General features: G+C 38.0%; 2 protein-coding genes across 3 annotated transcripts; both read right to left on the bottom strand.

Moving 5' to 3' along the window:
* Nucleotides 1–431: 431 nt before the first annotated feature.
* sfxn5b (sideroflexin 5b) lies at nucleotides 432–9,865 on the bottom strand. Its single transcript, XM_044127262.1, has 14 exons — nucleotides 9,674–9,865; nucleotides 7,023–7,091; nucleotides 5,817–5,894; nucleotides 5,443–5,469; nucleotides 5,295–5,349; nucleotides 5,174–5,199; nucleotides 5,002–5,055; nucleotides 4,003–4,059; nucleotides 3,847–3,912; nucleotides 3,551–3,641; nucleotides 3,213–3,328; nucleotides 3,009–3,094; nucleotides 1,458–1,575; nucleotides 432–1,246 (listed from the first exon to the last, which is right to left on the bottom strand). Exons 1-14 carry the CDS (start codon nucleotides 9,728–9,730, stop codon nucleotides 1,169–1,171), a joined length of 978 nt encoding a protein of 325 aa, XP_043983197.1. The 5' UTR covers nucleotides 9,731–9,865; the 3' UTR covers nucleotides 432–1,168.
* Nucleotides 9,866–12,345: 2,480 nt separating this feature from the next.
* LOC122837133 (rab11 family-interacting protein 5) lies at nucleotides 12,346–24,808 on the bottom strand. Of its 2 annotated transcripts, XM_044127260.1 has the most exons (6): nucleotides 24,363–24,808; nucleotides 20,962–21,491; nucleotides 18,953–19,547; nucleotides 15,969–18,398; nucleotides 14,433–14,568; nucleotides 12,346–13,542 (listed from the first exon to the last, which is right to left on the bottom strand). In XM_044127260.1, the coding sequence occupies exons 1-6, from the start codon at nucleotides 24,740–24,742 to the stop codon at nucleotides 13,282–13,284; spliced, it is 4,332 nt and encodes a 1,443-aa protein (XP_043983195.1). In that variant the 5' UTR covers nucleotides 24,743–24,808; the 3' UTR covers nucleotides 12,346–13,281. The 2 variants fall into 2 exon arrangements, with proteins under 2 accessions (XP_043983195.1, XP_043983196.1); XM_044127261.1 differs by lacking the exon at nucleotides 15,969–18,398.
* Between the last annotated feature and the right edge of the window lie 404 nt (nucleotides 24,809–25,212).

The following is a 25,212-nucleotide window of genomic DNA, read 5'->3' as shown; positions in this document are numbered from 1 at the left end:
TTTATGTCCCTTTGCTCCAAGTATGCCTCTGAAAAAGAAATATGTTTTAATTTCTCTACCTTCCTCTCACACCACAGAAATAATGACAAAGTATGAGGGTCAAGGGATGAAATGAAATCAGCATAAAACGGTGTTATTGGCAACAAACCCTAATGTAGGACTAGTAAAAAAACACTGGAGGACAAATCTCTAAGTCATGTCTACAAGTAGCAATGATGGAGGATCTTCAATGCTGTGATCCTGTTTTAAATAAATACCTGTAGGACTTTACTACTGAACATAAAATGGGTCACCAATGAGGTCTTCCTGCCCTATTTGCCATAACAGGTTGTTCAAAGTATCGACAGCAGGGAAGAAGAAGAAGGAGAAAAAAAATTTACTGAAAGAATGACTAGCAAATTAAAAGGTTGGAACATTTCTTAGTGTTTACGTATGCTGCTGCAATAAAAGAGATTTAATCTGAGGCATTTATACATTTCTACTAGGGTGCCTATAAATGTGCAGGGCACTGTTCAGAAAGTGTATTTTGAGAGGTGCCTTCAGTAATATTAATGCACAGGGAAGAATCCCCACACTGTGCAGCTGCCCTCTGCTCTACAAAAACTCAATAACCTCTTTCATCCTGCTGTTTCCATCCCAATTCACAGACTTTCCTTCTGTTGCTTCACAGGCAGCTGTTCGCAGTGAAAATCTGATAGAAAAACAAACATAACACCAGCTGCCAGAGCTCAACACTTGGGGACAAACAAATATGAAGAAACGTGAGGAAAAACGCAATACATATCAGACTCAAAAGCAGTCCAGGAAAGATGTATTTAAACGATCTCATAATCAGAATTTAATGGATCACCATTTAGGTTGATTGTGCTACAGAAAGTCCAGAAAACAATATTCTGTAAATATCAGAAACACATTATTGATAAAAACTGATGTTCTAGTAAAAATTGAGAGTTTCCTGGACAGGTGTAGTAAAGGCAACAATCTCTGGGCTGTCCAGAGGATTCACCGTGGCTCAGTGAATGCAGCATGTTCTGTATGAGAACAGGTCTAGGAATGTTGGGTAAATACAACTCTAATAATAGTTATGTGTCAGATACCCAGAAAACCCTGCAGGAGGGTTGCAGTTACAGTCATTCATAAAGCAGCCTCAGTTTGTGTCCCATCTTCATCATAAACCTTTGTTGTAGGTCAACACTTTGCAATCCGTTGCCATGGCAATCTCCGGCTCAAGGCGAGATACCTCAATCTGACAAAAAAAAAGACAAGAAAAAAAATTATACTGAATTGATTAAGCTGTGTACCTCTGGGTTTCACCTTGAAAGTCATTTTTAGAGAGCTGAGTGGAGAACAAAAGCCTGCAGGGGCTTGTGGGAGTTAAGTGGAGTATGTTTAATGTGAATATCTTCCCAGCTGCTCCATGAGCCATCTGGCCTTGAGAGCAGCTGAACATGCCGTACCTGAGACATCTGAGGGAAGAGGCTGATGGCCACGGGCAGCGAGAGGCCGAACGTAACCAGGCATACAACGCTGTGGATGGGCAGCAGAAGTCTGCGGTTTCTCTGCAGGAATCGCAGCCTGTGTGAGTCAGGACAAGGATAAAAGGGAACGTGAGCCTGCAGCGTGGATTGATCCAGGCTGACTACTGCAACGCCTGGAGTTATTTTAGGATTGTTTGCAGATCTGGGGGAGCTGTTTCACACAATTAGAGGGTGGGAAATTCAGAAGGATGGAACTTAATTAACCAGATGGCACATTTCTTCTGTTATTCAAATTTTAAATAAAAACCTTAGGTTTATTTTTCCCCCTTTTTGTATTTCTGTCTTCTTCTGTTAAATTTCCCCCCACTCTAGCGACCTCAGGGCACAACATATGCTGGCTCTCATTCGGTACATGCACAATTATATGGACTAGATTCAAACCTTCTGATAAGAGTGTCTAACAATAAGATATCTGTTACATAACATAAATATAAAAGTAAAATTAAAACAATTCACTGAGTTTTTAAATGGTGTTGAACTAAAGCTGATGAATGTTTTTCATAAATTACAAGAGGTTCATTTGATTCAGCAGGTCTAAAAAGTGTAGCTGCAGATCCTGTTAAAATGTCAGGCGTGATGTGAAAAGTCAGACAATAATAAATTATAGCAAATATCCAAGGTCAAATATTCAAATCATTGAGGATATTCTTACCTGGAGTCCTCTTCCGATGTCACCCCACAATTTTTCTTTCAAATTTAGCACCAGTCTTTAGCCAGACTATTTCAAAACTCTGAATATCTTCTCCCTAGGTCATTTTTCTGTTGGCTTTGATGTATTCTGTGATTCAATTATTAAAATCTAATGAATAAAAATAGAGCAATAAAATATTCAATAGAAGGAAAATCTTGCATTAATGTTAAATGAACATAAATCCTCCTATATATGGGATATTTAAAAAGTAAACCTTTGATGCCGGTGAATTATTTTTTTCTGTTCTTAACTTTTAAATGGATGGACAGTGAGTTACTTTTTTTCTTTTTATAGCAGCATCTGCTACAGGTTTATACAGCGCCCTCCACATTTATCAGCAGACGGAGTAAAAATGTGAATGGTGGCTTTAAAATAAATTTTAAAAAGCATTTTTCTTGAAAACCTCCCAGAAAAAATTGTATATTATTGTATTTATTAAAGTGGTTGTTATAGAGAATTGACGAGCAAAGATTATACTCCTTGACAAGAATACAACATATTTGTTGTTTTATTTGATTTCTCAAATGCAGTGATTGTTGTTTTTTTCTCATCTCTTTTCTAGAATATTAAAAACAAAAAAGATCAGTAGTTCTATAGATAGGAGTGTGCTGGAAGAGTATAACGTAGCTCCTCAGCATCTTATTTCTACAGGTAAACACTTTTTGTATTATGTTAACTATATGGATTTTAAGCGTGATGTTTTTGGTTATTTAAAAAAATAATTACAGGGTCAAACGTTTTTCCATAAGCAAAAACCAGCAATGTGTTTCTGCACAAACCTTTCGAGATAGGACATGATGATGGGTGGCAGCACGAATATTGGCATAGGAAGGACCACACGTGTGAAGGCGGTCTCCATTATTGCCTGGGAATATACAACAAAGATCATGGACAGGTGATTACATCTGAGAGAGTCGAGCGAAGCAGGAAATGAAAAGTCACCAGTTAGTCACCATGAAATTAAACATAAAAAAGAAGCTTACATGTCGAGCAGCGATTTTGGAGGATCCCACCACGCTGCCGTTGTTGTCCAGAACATCAATACCTTCAGACAGCTCGTTGTGTCTCATCAGGGCTACGTTACAGATGTTTGCACTTGCTAAAAAGGAGCAAAGGAGGCATTATAAAACATAAAACACCGACAAGAAAACAAGAAAATTTTGCTAAAAATAAACAGCAGGATTTTAAATTAGGCATACTATGACCTTCCTACTTATTTGGATAATACAAAGAATGTATCTTCTATGAGTTTGCAGCTCTAACTGGCAGAGGGATACATAATAAAAGTCTCATTATGATAGAGGGTCTTTTGAAAACCCACCTACAGCTGGGAAGGGGACAAATCTCTGGATGATCATTCTGGTGCCAGGGCTCAGCTTGTTGGCCTTCTGAATCAGCACATTCAGTCCCACCTTTAAAGAAAAAAATCCAAATTAGAAAAAGTAAAAATCTGCAACTGATGCAGTTGTATTAAACTAAATCTTGTATTTTTTTAGTGTACTGAATTTAATTAATTTTAACTTACAAACTGCAACTAGTAATACACCAAGATTTCTGAGAATTACAGAATATTACAAGTAATGACATCAACTTCAGTGAAGAAGAAAGCTAAATTACTGCAATAGAGACAGCACTGGTCACAGCTCCAACATAACCTTCAAGAAACTTAGATGTAGGAGTAGGCTGCAGACAAAAATAAAAAATGAAAGCTCTCAGTATTATTTATTCAATTTCTACAAAAAAAAAAAAACAGGAATATGAAGTTGTTTTTACCTTTGTGGCATTCCGGTTGGCATAGTTCACGCAGGCATTGTGACTCTGGTTCAGCCACTGAAAGAAAACACAAAATACAAAACACAAAATGATCCATAATCTATGAGGAAGGAGCGAGAAAAGAGGTAAGTCTCTCAGAGTGGCAAAGCTGACCAGATGATCAAAATGGATAATAGATGCTGTGATATGATGGTGCTAAAAAGTATGGCTTTTCTGCCTTTAAGTATTTCCTATAAATATGCATCAATATGATGCAACCGATGTAATATTGTGACTCAGATTTTAACAAGCAGACTATATAAATTTTTAGCAATGCAACAAGGATTGCAATGTCTTATCTTGTGATAATTGCCTTCACTGGATGAGTTCTGTTTGAATTTAAAAGTTACAAACTTGATTGTTTTTACAGTGGCCTGGTGGAAATATATTTTATTTTTAACATGTTACCTGAACACAAACTGAATTAAATTGTATTTTTGTTGTAATTGTTATTATTGTTTATTTCACTCTACAGACCCTTGCAAAGGAAATTCTACTTTTAGAACTTTCTATTTCTTCACCGTTGCAACTCTTCATACAAACTTTACTGTATTTTACTGGGATTTTATATGATGGATCAAAATAAGGCAGTGCATTATTGCAGACCAGAAAAAAATATATATTCATGGTTTTCACTCTTTTACAAATAAAAATCTGAAAATATCAATTTACATTGAGCCCTCTTTCATTAACGTTTTGTAAAAAAAAAATAAAAATAAAAAATACAATTACAGTTGCAAGTATTTAAAAATATGTCTCTACCTCAGTTTCAATAGGGATGTTCACTATTAGTTTTCTGGCTCAAAGATTTGCATGCAGGACAAGAAGTTTGGTTTTGATCAGGGCACCGTTTCTCACTACTTCACCAAATTGTAAAAATACTTATTCATACACAAATATAAATGACTGTAAAGGTTTTGGATACTTTAAAGCACCACAGTGGTTAGTTATTTCCAGTACCTGCCAGATAATGGTAGACATCACAGTCTGATTTGGGAGGAGAAGGCCAATGACCTAAATGAAACCAGGAAATAAGAGCTTATTTTTGAACAAAATAAGTCTTAAGTTTCATTTTTATTTTGTCTCCAAACATGTTTACATTCAAAATGTATGGGTTGTATGTTTGACTTACAATTGGTGTTCCAAATGGCACATAACCTGCATAGTGGAAATATGATTTTCAGCATAAAAGCAATGGGAAAAATGATTTGGTTAGAGGAAATCTGGACAAAGATCTTCATCTGAGGACATACCTGACATTCGAAATGGCATGAAGATCTTCTCTCCTGTATCAGGGTGAATGATGGCCTGTGACACAAAGCATGAGAGCTTCCTCATGCTGCCACCAACTCAGGGATGAATGGATGAAAGTGGGGTAAAGATGAAGAAACATAGTCTTACCTGTTTAATCTTCTGGGCTTCCCACAACTACACAGCAAAACCAGAATGTCATTAAAGGAGGAATGTCATCTTTGTCTTCCATTTTCACATTTTGCACTGTAAATTGCATCATATTTCATGATGCAATTGACTTTATAAATTAATTATTCAAGAAAATGCTTTAAAAAACTCTCACAGACTTCCAAAGACAAATGCACCTAATTTTTAGTTTTGAAATAAAGGAACCAAATGCGTAATTTTGCATGTGTTTCATTTAATTCATCAGCTCTGAATCTTTCAGAAAAGGGGAATGACTCATTGCATTACTTATACTTTTCCAAGTTTTCTGAACAAATTTTGAAACACAGTTTGCATCAACTCTGGCAAACGCTCACCTGATCTGCAGACACTCCAGGAGGAAGTGTGTTGTGTTTGTAGTCATCAAGGAGTTTGATGCATTCTTTTAACTTTTTCTGAAAAAATAAAATAAGTCATAAACACACTAACCTACGGTTAAGGGTGTACAGAAAATGGATGGATGGACATGCTAACCTATTACTTGATTAGGTACACTGGTATAATTGTTTGTTAGCATGAATAGTGAATCAACCTGAATGTGATGAAGATTCAAGCATCAGAATGGGGATGCAAAAAGACCTTTAAGTTTTGGTGCCAGATGGGCTGATTTATCTGGAAGTGAAGATACCTTGGGTTTACAGAGCATGGGGTAAAAAGAAAAACAAATGTGTAGCAGCGGTGTGGGTAAAAATATTGAGAAGTTAACCAAAACTGTGCAGTAACAGATTAGAAAAGTGTCTGCTATGATGAGTCTTGATTTCAGATGCAAAATCCAGATAGCAGGTTTAGAATTTTATGAAGAATCTTCATCTTGTCTTCAGTCAACTTTTCAGGCTAGTGTTTTTTATATAATGGTAAAAGAAATATTTTCTTGGCATATTTTGGGCCTTTTGGTACCAATTGGGATTAATATAAACCAAGACATGAATGTTCTTGCCCACCGTGTTCATCCCCTTATGACCACCTTGAACAAGTTTCTTGATGCCTATTTCCAGCAAAAAAAGACATCCCATCAGAAAGCTTAAGTTATCCCAGACTGGTTACAGGACAACTGGCTGATTGTATTCTAAAGATCACCGCAGTCTTTTTCTGGTAGAGCATCTATGGGATATGTTGGCAGAAATTATTTCATTGGATATGCAGCTGAGAAATCAATTTCAACTATGAGATGTTTTTATGACAAAATGGGCCAAATACAGGAGCAATGTTTCTCACTTCTGACTCTGAGAAGTGAGAATGGTTAGAAATGACTAAAAACTCTAAAATTACAGTTTACATTTCTAAAAATGCATCATGCTGACTAAAGCTTCATATGTTTCCTTTATTATCCAAGAGTAAGATGTGCTATTATTCAGTTATGAAAAGAGAACACAAATGTTTAAAATTAGTGGAGACCAAATCTGTCATTTGAATCAGATAACAGATTGTTTCAATAAAAGAGAATAACATAGAACTTTGCACACAAAAGACAAGCCAAACATACAAAATACTTGCAAAACAAGCATTTTAACAGGAAGCTTTACCTCTGAGACAAACAGGGTGCTGGGATCAATGATGTCAACAAAGTGTCTCAGACGTCCAAGGAATGAAGTCTGAGAAAACATCATATCATAGGTGAATTTTACTCTCTTTTAAAAGAAGACATTAATGAATATCTTTAGGAGATTTTATGTTTGGAAATATTTGTCTGAACTAAAAGTGTAAAAGTCAAAACAATGACACTAATGTTAAATTATTACACAGCTTTTTGTGCAAATGTTTCTGCAATTTCCTACAGGAAACATCATACAGTTGTGAGATTAAAGTTATTTCGATGAAAAGCTCAAGGTTCAAGCTTTTTAATTAAAATCAATATGTGAAATGTCTGGAAGATTAACAATATTTTCAAAAGACTTGAAAAACAATCTGTGATGGAGAACTGAAGACACTATTGTCTCAAAACGCCCCCATCCAAGTAAACACATTACAGTATAAATTGTCTTTTGTTGACAATTATTGCACTAATGATTAAGTAAAAAAAACTCCACATTATTCAGTATCAAAAAATACATTTAATAAATCTGAAACTGGTAAAAATGTTCTTCATGGAAATGATATACACACACACACTTCATAAATTAGATACTCTCGATGCCCAGTGGCTACATACTGAAACTCATCCTAATAATTATTAGTATCAATCTTTGGGGAAAGCAGGAACAAAATATAACAGCACACTTCAGTGGAAGACTCTAAACTGCTGTGGTCAAGCATTCTGTTTTTCTCCATTTGCATCAACACGCCAATTGCTGAGTGTGTGTGCCAGCTCTTTGAAAAGACCCACTAACAGTTTGTGCCAGGAGCCTCTTTGGCAACCTCATTGGACAAAAACAAGGCACAAGACTCAGTCAGATTCCCTCTGAGATATTTATTAGTTATGAAGAGCAGAAAACACAGCGGAAACAGAGTGTCTTTTTATAATTAACTCCTTAGGAGCATATCCAAATTGAAATGACTGGAACATTATTTCAGTCTTCACTATAAACCATCATTCCCTGCTCTGGGTTTTCTATCACTGCCTTTCTGTCACTGCACATCTCCTGTTCTGACAGGCCATATGTGCTGCAGTGCTGTTTTGTAAGAGAGGTGGAGAGAGCGCGGAGCCATGTGAGGAGCTGGCTTTAATTATGCATGAGCTTCAGCTCCCATGAGAGAACACAACTAGGCTAGCAAAGATGGAATCCGGCTCGAAGCGCAGACAAAACAGCAAGCAAGATTTATGCTGATTCAAGAGCTGGCCTGATTTCCTGCCCTTTGATGTGAGACCCAAGAAGTGTTACAACTTTATCAAGGCGTTATAAACTGAAGGTGGATGATTAAAGCAGTTTTGTATTGATGCTCTTCAACTGGTTTTGAACAAAGAAATGCACACAGGAGCAGAAAGAAGCACAAAAGCAGTGAACCATGAAAGAAATAACATTATTGTGACCCATAGATAAATTTGTGATCAATGAACTAACTGTAGATAAGTGAACAGAGACCAGTTCTTATAAATATGATATAAACATCCTGAATAAAACAGGATAATTAGTGAATTGTTTTTACTTAACTTTGAGCTTGATTTTGACTTCTCTTTATGAAAGAATTGAAGCATGGAACCTTAAATCTACTACGCAACCAAATGCTGCATCTACACAAGCCTTAGCAATTATGATATGGAAAGAATTTATATATTGATCAATATTACTGATATACAACTGCAAATTGATATGTTGTTCAGTTACAAAAAAAAAAAAAAGAACTGATCTCAAGAATGAGCCAAGAGGAATGCCTCTGTAATATATTCACCTGTAAAGGTATAAGCCTGTAGTTATGAAACAAACAATGTTTTCACATTAATCAATTGTGGACACTGAGTTTTGTTTAATTAAGCCTTAAATAAGTACAATTGTAAATGCCACTTTAAACTTTCACAGAGGTAAGATCTTTACCAAAATTGCATTGCAGAAGTTTTGTGGATAAACATACTAGTTAGTTATATAATCTAAACATAACTTTAGATATCCATTTACTCAATTTTGCATTATGCATTCCCATGTGTTAAATGATTTGCTTAAAGTTGCTGTTTTACGAATTGCTCTGACGCTTCTAAGGTTAATAAGCAACCTGAGTTGACGTGCAGGTTGCACTATTAGTGATGACCAACATAAGATAATTTCATAACAGTAAATTATCACGAAGCTTCAGATCACCAGGTGCAGGCTGACCTGAAGCATGCACTGTGTAAAACTTTCGGTTTACACAGAAACTTCAGTTTGAACTGGTCTGGGCTTATTTTTTTAAAAACTTGCAGAAATGAGGAGAAAATCACCAATTTGTGCGTTTTCAAATAAAACACAAGCACACCCCCTGCATTGTGATACCTGATCGAATAAACAGTAGATGTAGACAATAGAGCAATATTTCGCTTTAGTGCAACAAACTCCTAACTAATCTGATCGCATTCAGAAGTTTCAGAGTTTTTGCATGAATACAATCACTAATGCACGTCGGCGGCAACTTTTGCAGCAAAGAGTCAACATCCAGAGCGAAGCGATGAGGGCGGAGGAACAGGATGTTTTTTCTCTCAACCGAAAGCCTTAAAAAACAAAATGTCAAGAAACCGGGTGGTTACCGGAGGACACGGAGCTCCTACCTGATCATAGCGGGGTCTCCCGAGCTGGAAAGCGGGACACGCTGCAGATTCCGCCATAACACCCAACTCTTTTTATTTATTCACGAACTGAATCATTAGAAGGGATTTTTACAGTCGAGCGAACTACAGTCAGATTGAGCAACTCGGGCGAAGCGACGCGCCCCTACACCAGCCGGGAGTTGTAGTTTTTTCCTTTGCCGTAACACTGGCAAAGTTGATGCGCATGACTACACATCCCAAATAATCGATAAGCTGAAAGTCATTGCATAACTGTTCGGATTGATCTTGGAAGAGATAACGACTGATGCGCCCATATAGGTGTCAGGTTGGTCCCATCATTACTGTGTGAGGAGGATTGGTGTCACGGAGAAGCGATAATTAGACCTGGACTCCATTCAGTGAAATGAATCACCAGGATTTTCATTTTCATTTAGTTTAATGTCAGCCCAATCGCAAAGTTGATTGAATTCTGTTGGAGTGATACAAATATAATACCACTTGAATGGTGTCATGTTACAAAAACCAACCTAACTGTAGTAGTGAAATGGGGAAAAAAACGAAACATGATTTTAAAGGTTTAATACAAATAAAATCTGAAAAGTGTGTTGTGCCTTTGTGTCTGGTTTCCTTTTGTTTTACAACCCTAAATAAGATGCAGTGCAACCAATAAGTCAACTAATAGTTTTGTTAAAGTCTATGAAGTTTATTGGAGCGAATTAGTGAAAAATGTTATGTTAAAATAGTATCACAAACTCTGAACATGTAGCCTAATAAAGCACTGTTCTAACCATCATCCAAAAGCAGAGTGGGTGTGGCCCAAATACAAACCCACAAATACACAAATATCCTCCTAATGATTCCAGGAGCAACTTCTGAGATTTATACTGATTAGTTAAACTTTAAACATTAAGTTTAAAGTTTTACATTAAGTTTAATGCAAAGATTATTGCAAAACATGCTTTTAAAAAAAGTTTTGCATTAAGACAGGATCGCCTGTGTAGTCTATTCTGTCTGTGTAGAATAGTCTACATTTTTACTACAATTACACAGATATTTTTATTTTTGAGAGCACCCTTTCTTAATTATTATTTGAATGTAGTGATGTACATTCACAATCCATTGAAATCTGTATGATTGTAGTCTAATTAAATATGTGGTATCTTAAAAATTCTCATGGAAAAGGCAGTGCTCAAATGGAAATTTGAGTAATGGGAATTTCAGTGTCTCAAATCTCACGTCAAAGAAGTCATGACCTTCTGTTGACCCAGTGTAGAGCATGAGCAGATATGTAAATATGATGCCATTTAAATTAAACAAAAATCCATATGCCCAGCACCAGCATCTGCATGATAGTTTTATGACAATCACATAAAGCAATTATTTAATTCTTTCTCTGTTTTTTCAGGACCATTCAATTCATTGAAGCTACATTCCAAAGCCTGTGAAGGTCTTCCATTAGATTATGTAACCTGTGTTGGAAGTGCTACACGGGATCTTTGCAGTCCAAGTTATTTTTCAATCAATTACATAACCAGGTTTCAAAACAGAGGCGCTGATCGAGCAGGTCCTTGATTAAAACAGTCAGGGGCGCCCCCTGGTGGACAAAATTGACCACGTAAGCTGCAAAGTACACCCAGTCAAACAGTGTGGTCTCTGCACCAGCGTTGATGTCATGTACTGTTCATTTTTTAGATAACCTATTAAAAAACAGTACCCCTGTGGGATGATCATACTCTTTTGCTGAATAGAATGTAAGACACACATTTGAATTAAAAGGTAATTTTCTCTAGTCTACATAGACTCACATATAAATACATTTAGCTTCATTTAAACATCCCATTGGCTTACACATTGTCCATAGTTATCAGAAAGGTTCTGGCATAATTCTGGTAATACATCTAACCACATTTTATTAGTGATGGCAAAGCTCAGTAAAATTGGTTTGGCCCCTGACATAGAGACTTATTTTAATCAAAGTTCATACAGTAGTAAGATTAAAGTCAGTGATTTGGGAAGACCATAAATAAAAACTTTCCAAATTTTGTTTGGCATAATTTAGAACAAACAAACAAAAAACTACAACCATCTGCCCCAAAATGTTGATTAGATGAAAGGAAATCAGTTGTAATTTTCAGAAGCAACATTGGGATAAACAAGTCTCAAACTGGAGGATGCTGGAAAAAAGATACTGTCCACAAGTTGTGCATCAAGTTGTCTGAGGGAGGGCTTAACAAGAAAGAAAGAAGCCATAACTAAAAATTATAGTTGGATGCTCTGAAGAGAAATGTTATAGTCTATAAAGTTAGACTATAAGAAGCAAGTTTAGTTTGGATGAGTACATTTGTTTTCAAACTCAAGCATGGTGATGGAAGAATCATTCTAAGGATCTGTTTTTCTTTATTTCAAGCTTGTTGTGAATTTGTTATGTTTAAATGTTAGATTCATGCCCAGAAACCAAATAATGTAAAGCCAAAGAGACCTGTGTGGTAGCTCTGCTGCCTGTAGAAAGACAGAAAAGGCAGGTGGTAACCTAACTCTTGCTTCTGAAATTGCTGTTGTGTGTTGAATAAGCAGAATTAAAAAATGTATAATTAAAAATACCACAAAACAAATGAATATGCATGATGAAACACTGCATATGGGACTTCATCAGGGACAAAAAACTAACTATATAAACTTCTGATCATGTGCACTTTATTTTCTTACAGTTTTGCGGTCATATAAAGCATTGCAGCTAGCTACAGTGGTGCTTCAGAGTGGCATCAGAATACATTATCATGAAAAAAGAAAAGTAACTTACAATACCATTATATAGTTGTTTACAGTAAAATATTACTGTTTCTATATGTACATAATGCGATAAAAACTTAAACATTGTCATTAGTTCAGTTCAAGTGTGAAAAACAAGTTCAGGGAAAACTTGAACAAAACATTTTTAAGAGTTTTCAACTCTTAAAAATGCATAAACTAAGGCTTTGTCCTCAACAGTCTTAAGATGTACTAAGTGTTGTTTGGACATTTGTGAGATTGCAAAGCAGTTTTTCCTCCTTTTTGTTGTTTTAATTTTTCTTTCAGAAGAAGTAATAAGCTTCAATTGACTCTTTAATTTACTCTTTATGGCATGAAATAATCTGAAATTAGATTGTTTTGCCAGAAATCAAACTTTTTATTTCAAAGACAAATTGAGTCAAATTGTAAATTCTATAAGAGCTAATTCAAAGCACTAGAAAAATACATTTTTTCAGTCTGCATTTATTTTAAACACATGCAAAAGCCCCCATTTTTAAGATAAAGTGGCAAAAGCTGACTACTTTAAGTTATTCTACTACAGAGAGCTGTGTGAAATAATCATCTGCGTCAGCTTTTATGGAAGCTTTAATTATGGCATATCTTCAGTTTTTTGTTTGTGCCAAACTGGGAAAAAGTAACCAGCATGCATGAAAGTTAATATTACGTCTACATCAACAAGGCAGTAGTATTAGCAGTGAGACCATCTGGATGGTTGTGAGTCCAAATTAATGGAGCTTTTCTCCAGAATAATACCTCCTATCTGAATGAAAGAATCCTTGCACACTTTGCTAATCTCCAAAACAACACTGACTCAGTCGTTACTTGTGCCTTGAGCGTACTTGAAGCAGTGTGGGAGTCTGCTCCATGATCCGCAGTAACAGATTATCAATGTAGTCCTCCAGGTCTCGAACCTGCGCCTTCACTTTCTTCAGCTCTGCCTCAACCTTCTGCAGGTGCGCCCCCTGCTGGTCAGATGCTGCCTGCTGCTTCTCCATGTCCATTTCCTGCTGCAGTAGCAGGGAGATCAGTTCCATGTTGGTAAGGTGCTGATACTGAGCCACTCTGTCTGCGGTAACCTCCTGCAGAGAGAGAAGATTCATGTAATTATGTTTACTCGCCAACTTTTTGCATTTTATTCTAAGCAAAAGATTTTCTTCTGTAAACCCCTCTGTTCTGTAAATGCGACATTTTTCTGTCTTTTTAGATTCTTTTTAGATAAGTGACTGAAAATTAACATTTGTCAACTATTTATGTAAATTATAATATAAAAAAAAATACCAAGCAGTGATTTAAAAATAAAATAAAATATTTATGGTTATAATAACAGTGTTTTTGACCTGCTAATTATACATTATCCATGCGACTTTTTACTAACCTAACTTGGCAACTTGCAGGTTTTATTGTATTGCACTTTAAAATGCTTGAAGGTTTTGAACATATACAAAAAGGTGCTTCTTTTATTCTTGTTTCAGTGGAAATGTAAATTAAGGTCTTAACAGCAATATGTTAGAAATGTCTCTGTTTCTTGACTGACACACTGAAAAAGTGAGTGGGGTTGTCTGGCCAAATTGTAAACTTGTTCAGATTTTATTTGGTGAAACAAGACCACTTTGTGTCATTGGGCAGTTATAAATCTGAGCAAATGAAGTGGAGTCCCTCAGGGCTCCAATCCTGCACCAGTTGTTTTTTACATCTACATAATCCCCTTAACTCAGACATGGCATTTGTATCGTATTAGCGTGCCACCATCTGGCCATAGTTCACCATAGTCACTGAGGCAGTGTTTCCAAGATAGCCATGGACACACTGCCATCTTACATGGGCAGAATTTGAGCTTAAGGCATAAATCAATGTTTTCGGTCACAAAATTGAAGCTCTGAAATCAGAACTCAACTGTTTCTTTAAAAATCTGAAAGACTTTAAAACTTTTGTATGAAAGCTAAAAACAAATGTATCTTTTTATCTGTACCGGACTCTTCTCAGGTTCAGGTGTGGCCTGATGGATGGATCGTCCTGGATTTATGGTAGATTTTAGCTTCTCAAGAACTGAGCGACCCTCTTTCTTCTCAGGCTGGCTGGATGTCAACGGTTTCACTGGATGAGACCTGAAAAGGGAAGAATTTGGGACCAGCATTCCAACACTCACATGCTGCAAATTCTACAAAAACGCAAAATGTATTTTGACAGTATGTGGTTTCTGAGTGACTCAGTTTTGAAATTTAAACTTAAGGAACAACAGAGAATGTTTTAATAAGTACATATTAAGTAAAAGCAGAATGTATAAAGGCCATCAGTAAATAAAGCACTTCTCTTTATGAAAGAATTGAAGTCAAAAATGAGGAAAATTATATACACTTCATCCATTTAGTCAATAACAATGAGTAATTATTTACAAAACTAAATACTGAATTTGAACATAGAGGCGTACAGAAGTCACAATGTTTTTAGCTTGATGGTAAATAATATGCTCCCACTGTGAAGTCATTGCCCTTTCCATTTTCACTTGTTGGAACTGAGCCTTAGAATAAGAAAAATAAATCAAGTCTTCAATGTTTAAATAAATTACCTATGGAGAATAACCACCTGTCTAGTATCTCCTTGCTATAAACAAATGTGCATTAAGAAAAAAAAAAACAGCAATCGCCAGTGGCCAGCTAGTGAGAAACACAAACATCAGATGATTTACCAATTTGTGAAACCACATAATTAACCACTATCAGGCTCCACTGACAACTACTCTTTTCAGTGTGGATGTTTTTACTGAGGGAAAGACTCAAAGTTATTATTTTTCAGTATTAGTGAAGTGCTTAAAATGTCACAGGAAGCATTAAGATATAAAAAGTTTTTAAAAATAAACTGTTTTCAACAGATGCCAAAACACATTCGTCTGGAAAAAAAACAAAACATTTGTTTTTGTAAAGCCAGCAGTGCTAACAGCTCTCATATCTAATAATGGATTATACATTTTATATATATAATATTATTCTTTTAAATCCTCAGCCCAAATATTTACCCTGAATTGTATCATCCTTATTAATTTGTACACATTAGTGTACAAATTAATTACAAATTGTCATTTCTTTCTTTTGTATGTATAGAAAACTTGAATCTGGAACAGCAGTGGTTCTACTATGGTGTCATTAGTCTTTTAGGAAAACACTCATTTGTTCTCTATAGTAGCTTCTAGCCAGCATAAGTAGCAGCAAAACAAGCAAAATAAATGCAGTGCAATGTTTTAAGCAAGCAACAGAATATCTTTTAGCCAAAAAAAAATCAAAACATGAGATGATTTACATAAATGTAAAGCAAAACACAGAAGCAATGCAGCTGCTGCCATCCAATCAAATTGGATGTGAATGCAAACCTTAACATGAATGTGATCAAATCAAACAAACCATCACAGCAGAAAACAATATTAACAACGATTTAAGCAAAAAAAGACATCCCATTTTTATGTCTTGTCTAGATTTTACAAAAGGTCATGTCCTAGTGTGAGGAGTCTCACCTGCTCTCCTGAAGGGGCAGGCTGCCAGCAGGCTGTGTCTCCTCAGGTAAAAGTGAGTGCCGTGCATCAGTCAGGGGCTGGTCAGTGGTGAAGGTGGCAGACAGCGAGGGGGTGGAGGAGGCCACAGCCAGAGAAGTGCTGACTTTAGCAATAGGGCCTGTGCTTGACGCTTGTATGGGGGTGCAAAAGACCAGGGTGTCAGCTGACAGGGGAAGTGTAGAAGGGATGGAGGGAGAACAGGGTTCATGTTCTTCCAAAGATTTCCTAATCTTTGTATTGGAAGGGGTTCTGCAGTATGGTGCAACTTTTGCATGAAGATCTTCAAAGCTGATTGGAGTCGTTTTTTCTTTGTCCAATGAAGGTATTGGGGATATTGTTTTAGACATAAATTGGTGTGTTTGGTCACTGACAGAGGTCAATTTAGACTTGTTGGGGTGTTCAAGAACTTGTAAAGAAGACAGCACTGATTTAGTTGGTTGATAAGACAATGGTCCTTCACTAACTTCTGAAATGTTCTGGACGAGGGATAGAAACTGCACAAACTCCCTGTCTCCATATTTACTTTGGCTGCTTGGGCTGTCACTGCTGTTCTGTCTAGAAACTCCTTTTGGTCTGATTCGTGCACTAACAACTCCTGAAAATGACTCGGTCTGCTTACGTTTGTCCAAGTTGTCTTCTGGGTTCCCATTATCATCACAGTCTTTCTTTATCTTTTCAAAATCGTCATCACATCTTATTTGTTCACCTCTATGTTCAGCTTCAACATCTGGTGAGTTAGATGCAGGATTTTGTTGCAATGGAGCAACAATCCCTTGGCTCTTTGACATACAGGGACCACACAATGTTTCACTTGCTAGTTCGCATAGACAGTCATGGCAGTTGTCTTGGCAAACTGGTGGTACTTTGCAAAGTTTTTTAGAAGATGCAGATACTTCAAAAGAAGAGTTCAAAGTGGTTATATAGGTGTCCTTTAATGTGAATATGTCCCCAGATGTGGTCTCCTTCTGGTAAATGTCTAATTGTGAACCTTGGGGTAGAAAGTTCTCTCCTAGATTGCTTTTGGAGTTATCGTCTGCTTCAGATTGAGAAGATCCATCTGAGTCAATGAAACCAAAATCTGAATTGGTCACATTCATGTTAAGGTCTCCTAGTGTTAGTGAAAAAGATATGTTATTGTTGAGGCATGTAGATTCACATGGGTTGGGTTCTTCTGTCTCCTCTGCTGTAGTATATGATATATTTGGTACATCAGGGGGAACACTGGACAATATGCTGAAATGGTCACTATCAACAAGCCCTTCAGACCCTGAGTTCTTGAATGAGATTTTATCCCCTGCATTTTCCTCAGTGCTCATTGATAAATGATGACTGTTTAGTCTTTGTTGTCCATAATTTCCCCTGCAAGCACGTCTGTACAAGTCTTGCTCAAACAATGTTCCACCCCAACAGTCAGCTACATCTTCCAAAGGTTCATATTTGAACCTTTTGGAGTTCTCTTCAGATATACGTCCAAATGAGGTGTTGTTTGTATATAGTTGGGTGTGGACGCCTACAGACTCTGACGTTCCGCTGCTTGAACTTGTGTTGGGAGAAGGGATCTCTTTTTTGGATTCACCCTCCCTGCCATGCTGCAAAGATGCCACACCAGTCTGAGAGAGGAGATAGGCTTCTTTATGGACAGCTAATTCCTGGCCTCTGTGTAGCCAGCCATCTGAGAAAATTTCATTCACCGAAGTCCTTATAAGTCTCCTTGGAGGTAAAGGTGGAGGCTCGTCATTGCATCTTTGCAGTTCTTGTATGTAGTTACAGCCAATGTTTTCCACTGGAGAAAAGCTACGTTTACAAGATAAGGTTGGACTGGTTCTGGGCTGTTCTGGAGGGAGTCTACCTTTAGGGGAGTTGAGTCTACTACAGGCAAAGGCATCAAAGGACTTCTCCCATTCTCCTGGATGCTCAGACATGGAGGAAGGAGGGGAGTGGATAGGGGAGCCAGGCGTGGTTCCTTTGGGCACTAAAGCAGGTAGTGATATCTGCTTAGCAACTGGCCGGGGGCGCTCACGTTTTATTGAAACCCTATTTTTACAGCTGACTTCAAGATTAGAGTCTGCTGGCAAAGTGTTGTAATGAAAGGGAGGTGAGTCTGATAAGGAGCACGGTGCAACAGAAGGCAACTTCTCTAGCTCTTCTGCCACAAGCTCCTCAAAAAAGGGGTTGCGCTGCATACATGGCAGAAAAGGGTTGGAAGGGGAGAGAGGATTTGAGGAAGGAGAAGAGGAAGGGGTGAAGAGGTTGATGTGACTGTGATTGTCAGGTGAAACATGACCAGAGGGGGAAGCAGAAGGAGAGGAGCACGGAGGAGGTACTGGGGAGCAAGGAGAGAGGGAAGGGGGTACATCTGAGCTGCTTTCTACCATAGTAGAAACTTCCAGCCTGTAGAGGAAAATAGGGCACAATATTCCTCTTGGTTAATGATGTGCCAGATTACCAGCTGGGGAAAATCAGTTTACAAAAACAGAATACTAGCTCATTGACTAGGATAAACCTTCTCAGCTAAGTTCAGTTTGACGATATCAGATCATAAAAGCAGAATTGTGGAAACATAAATAAGAAAAAGCAAAGCCCATTTGCAAAATAATCAAGCAAAGAAAAAAACAAGTGATGTACAGTAGCAATTCAAGCTCTGCCTACACTTTCAGGTACAGTGTTGGTGAGTGCTGGGTGAGCAACTGTGTGCATGTGATGCAGTTTGGAGAGAAAAACACACTGAAAAAAAAATGGCAATGCTGAAGTGCCAAATATGAAAATACGGATAGGGATGATGATACCATGTAATTCTCAAAAGGCCAAAAATAAGTAATTCTGTTTTCAAATGAGCACATAGCAGAACAAATACTTACTTTTGACACCCATTTTATTCAGTATGGCCCAAATGGAAACCAAATATATTCAAAACTGTGGAAAACCTATGATGATTCCTGACTCACCTTGGTTTGTTCTGGGAGTCTCCGGAGCCAAACCAGCCTCTGAGCCTTCCCTCCGATGAAGCACCAGCCTGGTTTAGGTCTGACTTAGCAGGCAGAGAATCGCTCCTCCCTGCAGAGAACAATGTCTTTCTCAGTTTCCTTCCTTTTTCAGGTGAACAACCTGCTGAAGATACAATTGGCATTGCTGCCTGAACAGGGCGATCTCCAGTCTGAGCCTCTTGAGCTAATGATTCTTTCTCTTCCTCCTTTTCCTCTTTCTTCAGCTTATCGAAGGACCAGCGCCGTCCCTCGGTAAAGGAACTTTTCTCCTCTCCTCTTTTTGTGAGATTCTGTAGAGACCGAGACAGTGGTGAACATTTCTCCAGCAGAACCAGTTTGGACGGGAGTGCTCCAGAGATTTTTGGAGACAATGGCTCTGAATCGTAGACATGGCTTCCATTTATACAGAGAGATGATTTGGATTGAGTCATGGTCTGACCCTTGAGAGACTCCACTGCGACATTTGATCGAGGGAGTGCTGTGGTGATCTTACTAGCTTCATCGCTGAAGGCTCGCTTGTGTGTAAGAATCTTGGTGGTGTGCTGGGTGGTGAGCACTGTCAGAAAGAAATAAAAAGAGATATAATCACTTTTTAAATTGTAAAATATGAAGGATTATGTTAACAGCAGCTGAAAAGAATATTCAAGTTTACTCTTGGAGTTTCCAGGCAGGTCTGCTTCTCTCTTGCAGGGAAAGTTGTGCAGATTTGACCTTTTCTCTACTGTAGGATGTTTTTCCTGGTCATCTCAAAGTTTCTTTACCAAACCTTTAGGTGTCGTCTACATGTATTGCTAAAAGTATTAGGTCTTTCCTTAAAAATAAAAAAAACATTTGTGGTGTTTCGGCCATATGTGTAGCCAGCACCTAGGCATGCAGACTGCTCCTACAGGCATTTCTGAAAGAATGGATCACTTTGAAGAGTTCACTGAATTTCAATGAACAACAGTAAAAGAATGCCACCTGTGCATTATCTGATCTACACAGAGTCCAAATCTCAGCCTAATAAAGTACATTTTATATTAATTGGAGCAGACTTTGCCTTTAATCCCACATCAGTGTCTGGCCTCTCAAACATACTTCTGAAAGAATTGTTATATGCTCCTCTAAATTCACGCCTCGCTTGCTTTAAAAAAAGATTTGAAACTGATACAGGTGCAAATGTAAGACTAACATCTTATTACATCCTATGCTGTGGGTTAGGATGGAAATGTCTGTTAGATTCAGAAAGGCAAGTGACTCAGTAGTATTGACAATACAGTATATTCTGACTTTTTTAATTACCTAAACAGCCGTAAACTTGGAAGAATCATTTTCTGTGTGCCTGTTAATATATGTCAAAATATTTCTTTCATAAATTGAGAAAACGTCTTGATTCTTAATTTTTGCTTAATTATAATACTAATTCATTAAAGAACATTAATGTTGATTGCAGAAGCTTACTCAGGCTACAGTTGTGTAACTTTTTTACAGAAGTGGAGCTTTGTTGGGTGTAGTTTCTTTGCCTTAAGCATGGAAACATAACCAACCATCCAAAATAACATGTTTCCAAAAGCAATTACCAAGGAATGTATTTACTTTTCAAAAACAGGGAAACTGTTGAATTCCTTGTACCAACCAATGAACCTGAATAGACAATATTCAAAGCAGCAAGCAAAGACAGAAGCCTTATTCTACAGAACAATGAGTACAATTTATATTTGTCTATTTATTTTGAAATGTATTTATGTGATCAGGTTCACCACAACTTTTCAAACTATAAAGATACTTTCAGAAACTTCTGTATCTATGAGTTTGGTAGCTTTATACATAGCTATATAGCTACCACATAAAGAAGATCTAAATAAATTTATTTTATTTAACATTATTGTAAAATTTATATCATTTTGTTGCTTTTCAGCCTAACTTATCTTTGAGAAGTGGCAAACATCTGCAGTTTAACTAAAAACATTGATTAATAATTTCAGACCTACCTTTTTTTGCGAGGTCTGTTTCTCCATAGTGTGCATCAATTCTCACTTTGCTTGTGTAAATGGGGGAGCTGGGAGGGTCTGACAGCAGATCCAGGCTGGGCGGAGGGCCAAGGTTATCACTGGCCATGGAAGACAAGCTGCTCTCTGAGGCCAGAGATGAGCACGACCTCGTGTCAGATGACTTTCGCAGTCTTCCCTTGAAGAAATCTTTCATCTTGCTCCTCTTCTCCTCTGTTATCTCCACCTCTTTTGACTCTACCCCAAGCCCTCCCTCCTCTCCAAATGGTTGCCCCAGGGACCCTGACAACGCAGCGTAGCGGCCCGGCACAATGGCTGAGGAAGACTCCACATCACCCCTTTTCCTCCCAGTGACGCGATCCTTGAGCTTGCCGAATGCAGACCGGGGCTTGTCCTTCATGGTGAGGTCGAACATGCTGGCTGTCATGTTGTTGCGGGTGAACTGGACCGTCACCTGAAGTTCACCACGTTCCTTCTCTTTTCTACCCGCCTTGGAGTTCAGCTTGAACCATCTACAGAAAAAAAGAGATAATGTCCAATGCATATTTGTTTAAAATGGGTATTATTTTGTATTTTCCAACCACATAGCACCATTTTAGTTACTCAATAAAGTAACGGTATGTTAACTTTAGTTGTCATAAAAAAGCTGAACATATCACTGACAACTTAAAAGAAGTGAGACTTTGTAATCTGACCACTTTTAAATGGACCTCTGTCTCTTTAAAAGGTTTCTACTCTTTCCAACCCTCCGCCTTCAGCAGGTCATAATAACAATGCTCCTCAATTATGACAGTTCTACCAGCTGTTTTCTAACTGCTGCTGCCACTAGTCTGGAGGAGTTTTGTGGGGAATGCATGAGGGAATTGGTGCTCTGTGGCGCGGAAGCTCAATTGGAGTCTGCAGCTCCGAGGAGGAGCTTTGGGTAAGTAGGTTTTGTTTGGGCAAGCTTTTAGGCACCCCTAAATGACTGCTATGTGAGAGTCAGTGATTCCTCAAAGATCTATGATAGAAAACAATACTCCAAGTACGTTTTTGATGAGGGAATGAAATTATAATATAAAGCTCAAAAAAGTGAATTTTACGTAATACTCCCCTTTGAGAGCTTAAATAAGAACTTGTGCAATAAAAATAATAGTTTCTCTGAGTAAAAATGTCCCAGTTATTACAAAACGTTTAGATAAAGCTCAGCGGTGTGTGCTTTAGTTCTACATTTGGCAAAATTATTTGAAGGTGTCACAGCTACAAAGGAAAACTCACATTTCTCAAAGTGCACAGAAAAGGTCAGCAGAAAAAAAAGCATTAGCAGATAAACTGGGTCAACCAATGAATTCAGTCCTTGCTCTGTTCCTCCCTCTCAGGTCCACTGAGCGTACCCCAGAAAATGCTACAAACCCAGAAGGAATTCAGTGAGCATAAAGGGAGCAGGATCCTCAATTAAAGCCAGATGTTTCTGTTTTACTCTATTCCAGTGTTTCAAATAACAGAAAGGCCAGTTACGTCACCTGTTGTTGTATTAAACATGGGTAATTCACTATCATTCACAGTTAATCATTTAGACTGATAATAACCAAAAACTGACATTATTTTTATTGACATTCCATTGAAAGTGATCATTTTCATGTTGTCCGATCTCCTGTTTCTAAATATGACACTTTAATTTTCTTCACTGAATGTAAACGATGGAGACATCACAGAAGACCTGCATGATAGGAAAAAGGTTTCTTGACCCAGAAAAGTGGATACTTACTTCTGCCTAACTGTACCTCTTGACTTGTGAGCCAAGAAGGTAATGAGTGAAGACATGAGTTTGGAGGGAAAACAACCACTAGTGGTGTGTAGACTGAACTGGTGACTCAGCCACATTTAATACTCTGCAAAAACCATTACAAAGGAACAATGTTGAATCTTTCCAAGACTTGACAGCCAATAAGTAATCTAAAGCAGAACTCCAATAAAAAGAAACTGACCGTATCCACAGGCTTTTATATAATCTGTCAGTTGGGTAATGTTCATCATCGATTTTCCAGAAATATTTTTATTTTTTCATTCAGTGTGTTTGTAGGTAGTAAATAGATGCAAAGAGGAAGAAAAGTATCAATAATAATAAAAAAATTCTTTTTAAAAGAAAAATAGGAAATTGTGGCATACGTTTGTTTTCATCCCCCTTTACCCTGATGGCCTTTAATAAAATCCAATGTAACCACAACCAGTTTATCAAAGGACCAAGCAGACAAAGTTGTGGAGTATGTAGAAGGGTTAGTTCATAAACAATATCACAAGCTTTTGACATTTCACAGAGCACTGTTTAATCCTTTTTACATAAACAGAAATATTTTGGCACAGCAGTAAACATATCAATACATGACTGTCGGCCTAAACTAAAACAGCCAGGAACTGTTGACAGCATAAATGTTATACACCTCACAATTATAGTTTCAATGGAGGAGTGAAGCAGGAAAGACATTTTTGAAATAAAGCAACAAAAAATAAGTTACATTACCAGTCTAACACAATGTGTTAAACTGTTTAATCAGCAAGGCGGTGTTCAGGTCATGTGAGATCAAACCATCCCCAGAGTAAAACATGTTGTTGGTGGAATCAAAGTTGAACAGGGATGGACAGTGAAATTCTGTAAGAAAACATGTTGGAGGCTACAGAGCCTTGAGGTTCACCTTCTATTAAGACTGTAAACTCATGTTCATTCACAGAAATATTTGTTTTTATGTCCTAATCTTCAGCTGATGCTCAGTTCAATCACAGGGCTTAAGGGCCATTTAATGCAAAATGTTCTCTAAAGCCATCTGACTCACATAATCAGCTATCAAAATCTATTCCCAACTACTAACTGTATTTTTTCTGTCACAGCCTTGGACTATTTATATAACAGCATCATAAGAAAGTTAGATGTGTTTCAATCTCAGCAGCCACATGCAAAATGATTACCATTTTATGTGATGGCTATTAATAGAAAATTACAGACACAATGGCTGCTGTTGTCAGACATGTTTTCTCTGAAATTGTACAAGATTGTCGGGAAATGTTACTTTTGCATGAAGACTGACTTTATGGTCACAATGAAGACTTGTGCAACAGTGAAAAGTGCAACTCATCTTGTTTACTTGCGGTGCATTATGGGAACCTCTGCTACATCAGTCCATAGGTCAGGTCTTTCTGAGGATGTTGCTTCTGCAGCTTGCATCCCTGTCCTCTCTGCAGAACAGTTCTGGTTCCTTCTTAAACTAACTCATTGAGGATAACCGGTTAGCTCAGCTGATGCACATGACTGATCATCACAAACTAAAAATACCAGAGTGTTCCTTGACTATATAAAACACTGTCTAAAAGTGAGAGGATAGTTAACTAAAATGAAAATGTGAACTTACTCATCTCTCGGACACATTCCGTCCTGGAATATCTTATCCAGAGGGATGATAGTTTGACCCAGAAACACGTCCAGCCCGATGAGGACCCGGTGCATGACGGTGAGAACCAGGTCTCCGCTCCCTGGGGGGAACGCGCTGCGGCCGCCCTCCTCCAGGATCCCGGGGAGCAGCTCGAAGCAGCACTCCTCGTTCCACACGGGTACCTCCGCCTTCTCCACCAGCCCGGTGGTGTACTTCTCCTTCCCCACCTGGATGATGGTGTAGAGGTAGCGGCTGCCGTGCTTGCCCTTGGTTCGCAGCCCCCTGGCGCGGAGCACGGTGACATTAACATGAGTAGGCACCCACCGCTGATCATCGTCCAGATCTATCAAGGACATCATCTTGTACCGCTTTCCCCCCTTAACTCGACACACGCAGTTTCACTCACTGATGTGTCTGATCAGCTGATCGAGAGGTCATACCCCCCCCCCCCCCCTTTTTTTTTCTCAGTGCTGCGCAAAAAATACTGCTGCAGAGGGGGGAAAAATCTCCCAAAATTCCGACGAGCCTCAGTTTTCAATCTTCAGTTTCAGCCGCTTCTTGCTGCTTAAACTCAGTCAATGCAAATCACGTTATAGTGGAGCAGAAATCATCTGCTCCCGTTCATGTTGCATCATCAACGAGTTGACGGTCCGGAATCTGCTCATTGTGTCCACGGCCCGCCCTCCTCCACCACAGCAGACCCGCATTGAGAGGAGAGAGATGCCGCAGAATTAAAGAGAAACACCCAAAGCTCCAGCGAGACACAGAAAAGCTATGTGAAGGTACAAAGGAAGCAGCCTGCCTGCGCTGCGTTTTGATAGGTGATAAG

This window comes from Gambusia affinis, linkage group LG09 (genome assembly GCF_019740435.1).
Source record: "Gambusia affinis linkage group LG09, SWU_Gaff_1.0, whole genome shotgun sequence".
NCBI lineage: Eukaryota > Metazoa > Chordata > Actinopteri > Cyprinodontiformes > Poeciliidae > Gambusia > Gambusia affinis.
This window is presented reverse-complemented; position numbering and strand designations above follow the sequence as displayed.

Coding starts and splice junctions, on each gene's coding strand:
- sfxn5b (XM_044127262.1), bottom strand. CDS start 9,730: ATGGCGGAATCTGCAGCGTGTCCCGCTTTCCAGCTCGGGAGACCCCGC. Junction 4,060..5,001: donor TGTCTACCATTATCTGGCAG/GTACTGGAAATA, acceptor GTTTTCTTTCAG/TGGCTGAACCAGAGTCACAA. Junction 3,095..3,212: donor CCAAAATCGCTGCTCGACAT/GTAAGCTTCTTT, acceptor GTATATTCCCAG/GCAATAATGGAGACCGCCTT.
- LOC122837133 (XM_044127260.1), bottom strand. CDS start 24,742: ATGATGTCCTTGATAGATCTGGACGATGATCAGCGGTGGGTGCCTACT. Junction 19,548..20,961: donor AACAGACCTCGCAAAAAAAG/GTAGGTCTGAAA, acceptor TCTTTCTGACAG/TGCTCACCACCCAGCACACC. Junction 18,399..18,952: donor GACTCCCAGAACAAACCAAG/GTGAGTCAGGAA, acceptor TTTCCTCTACAG/GCTGGAAGTTTCTACTATGG.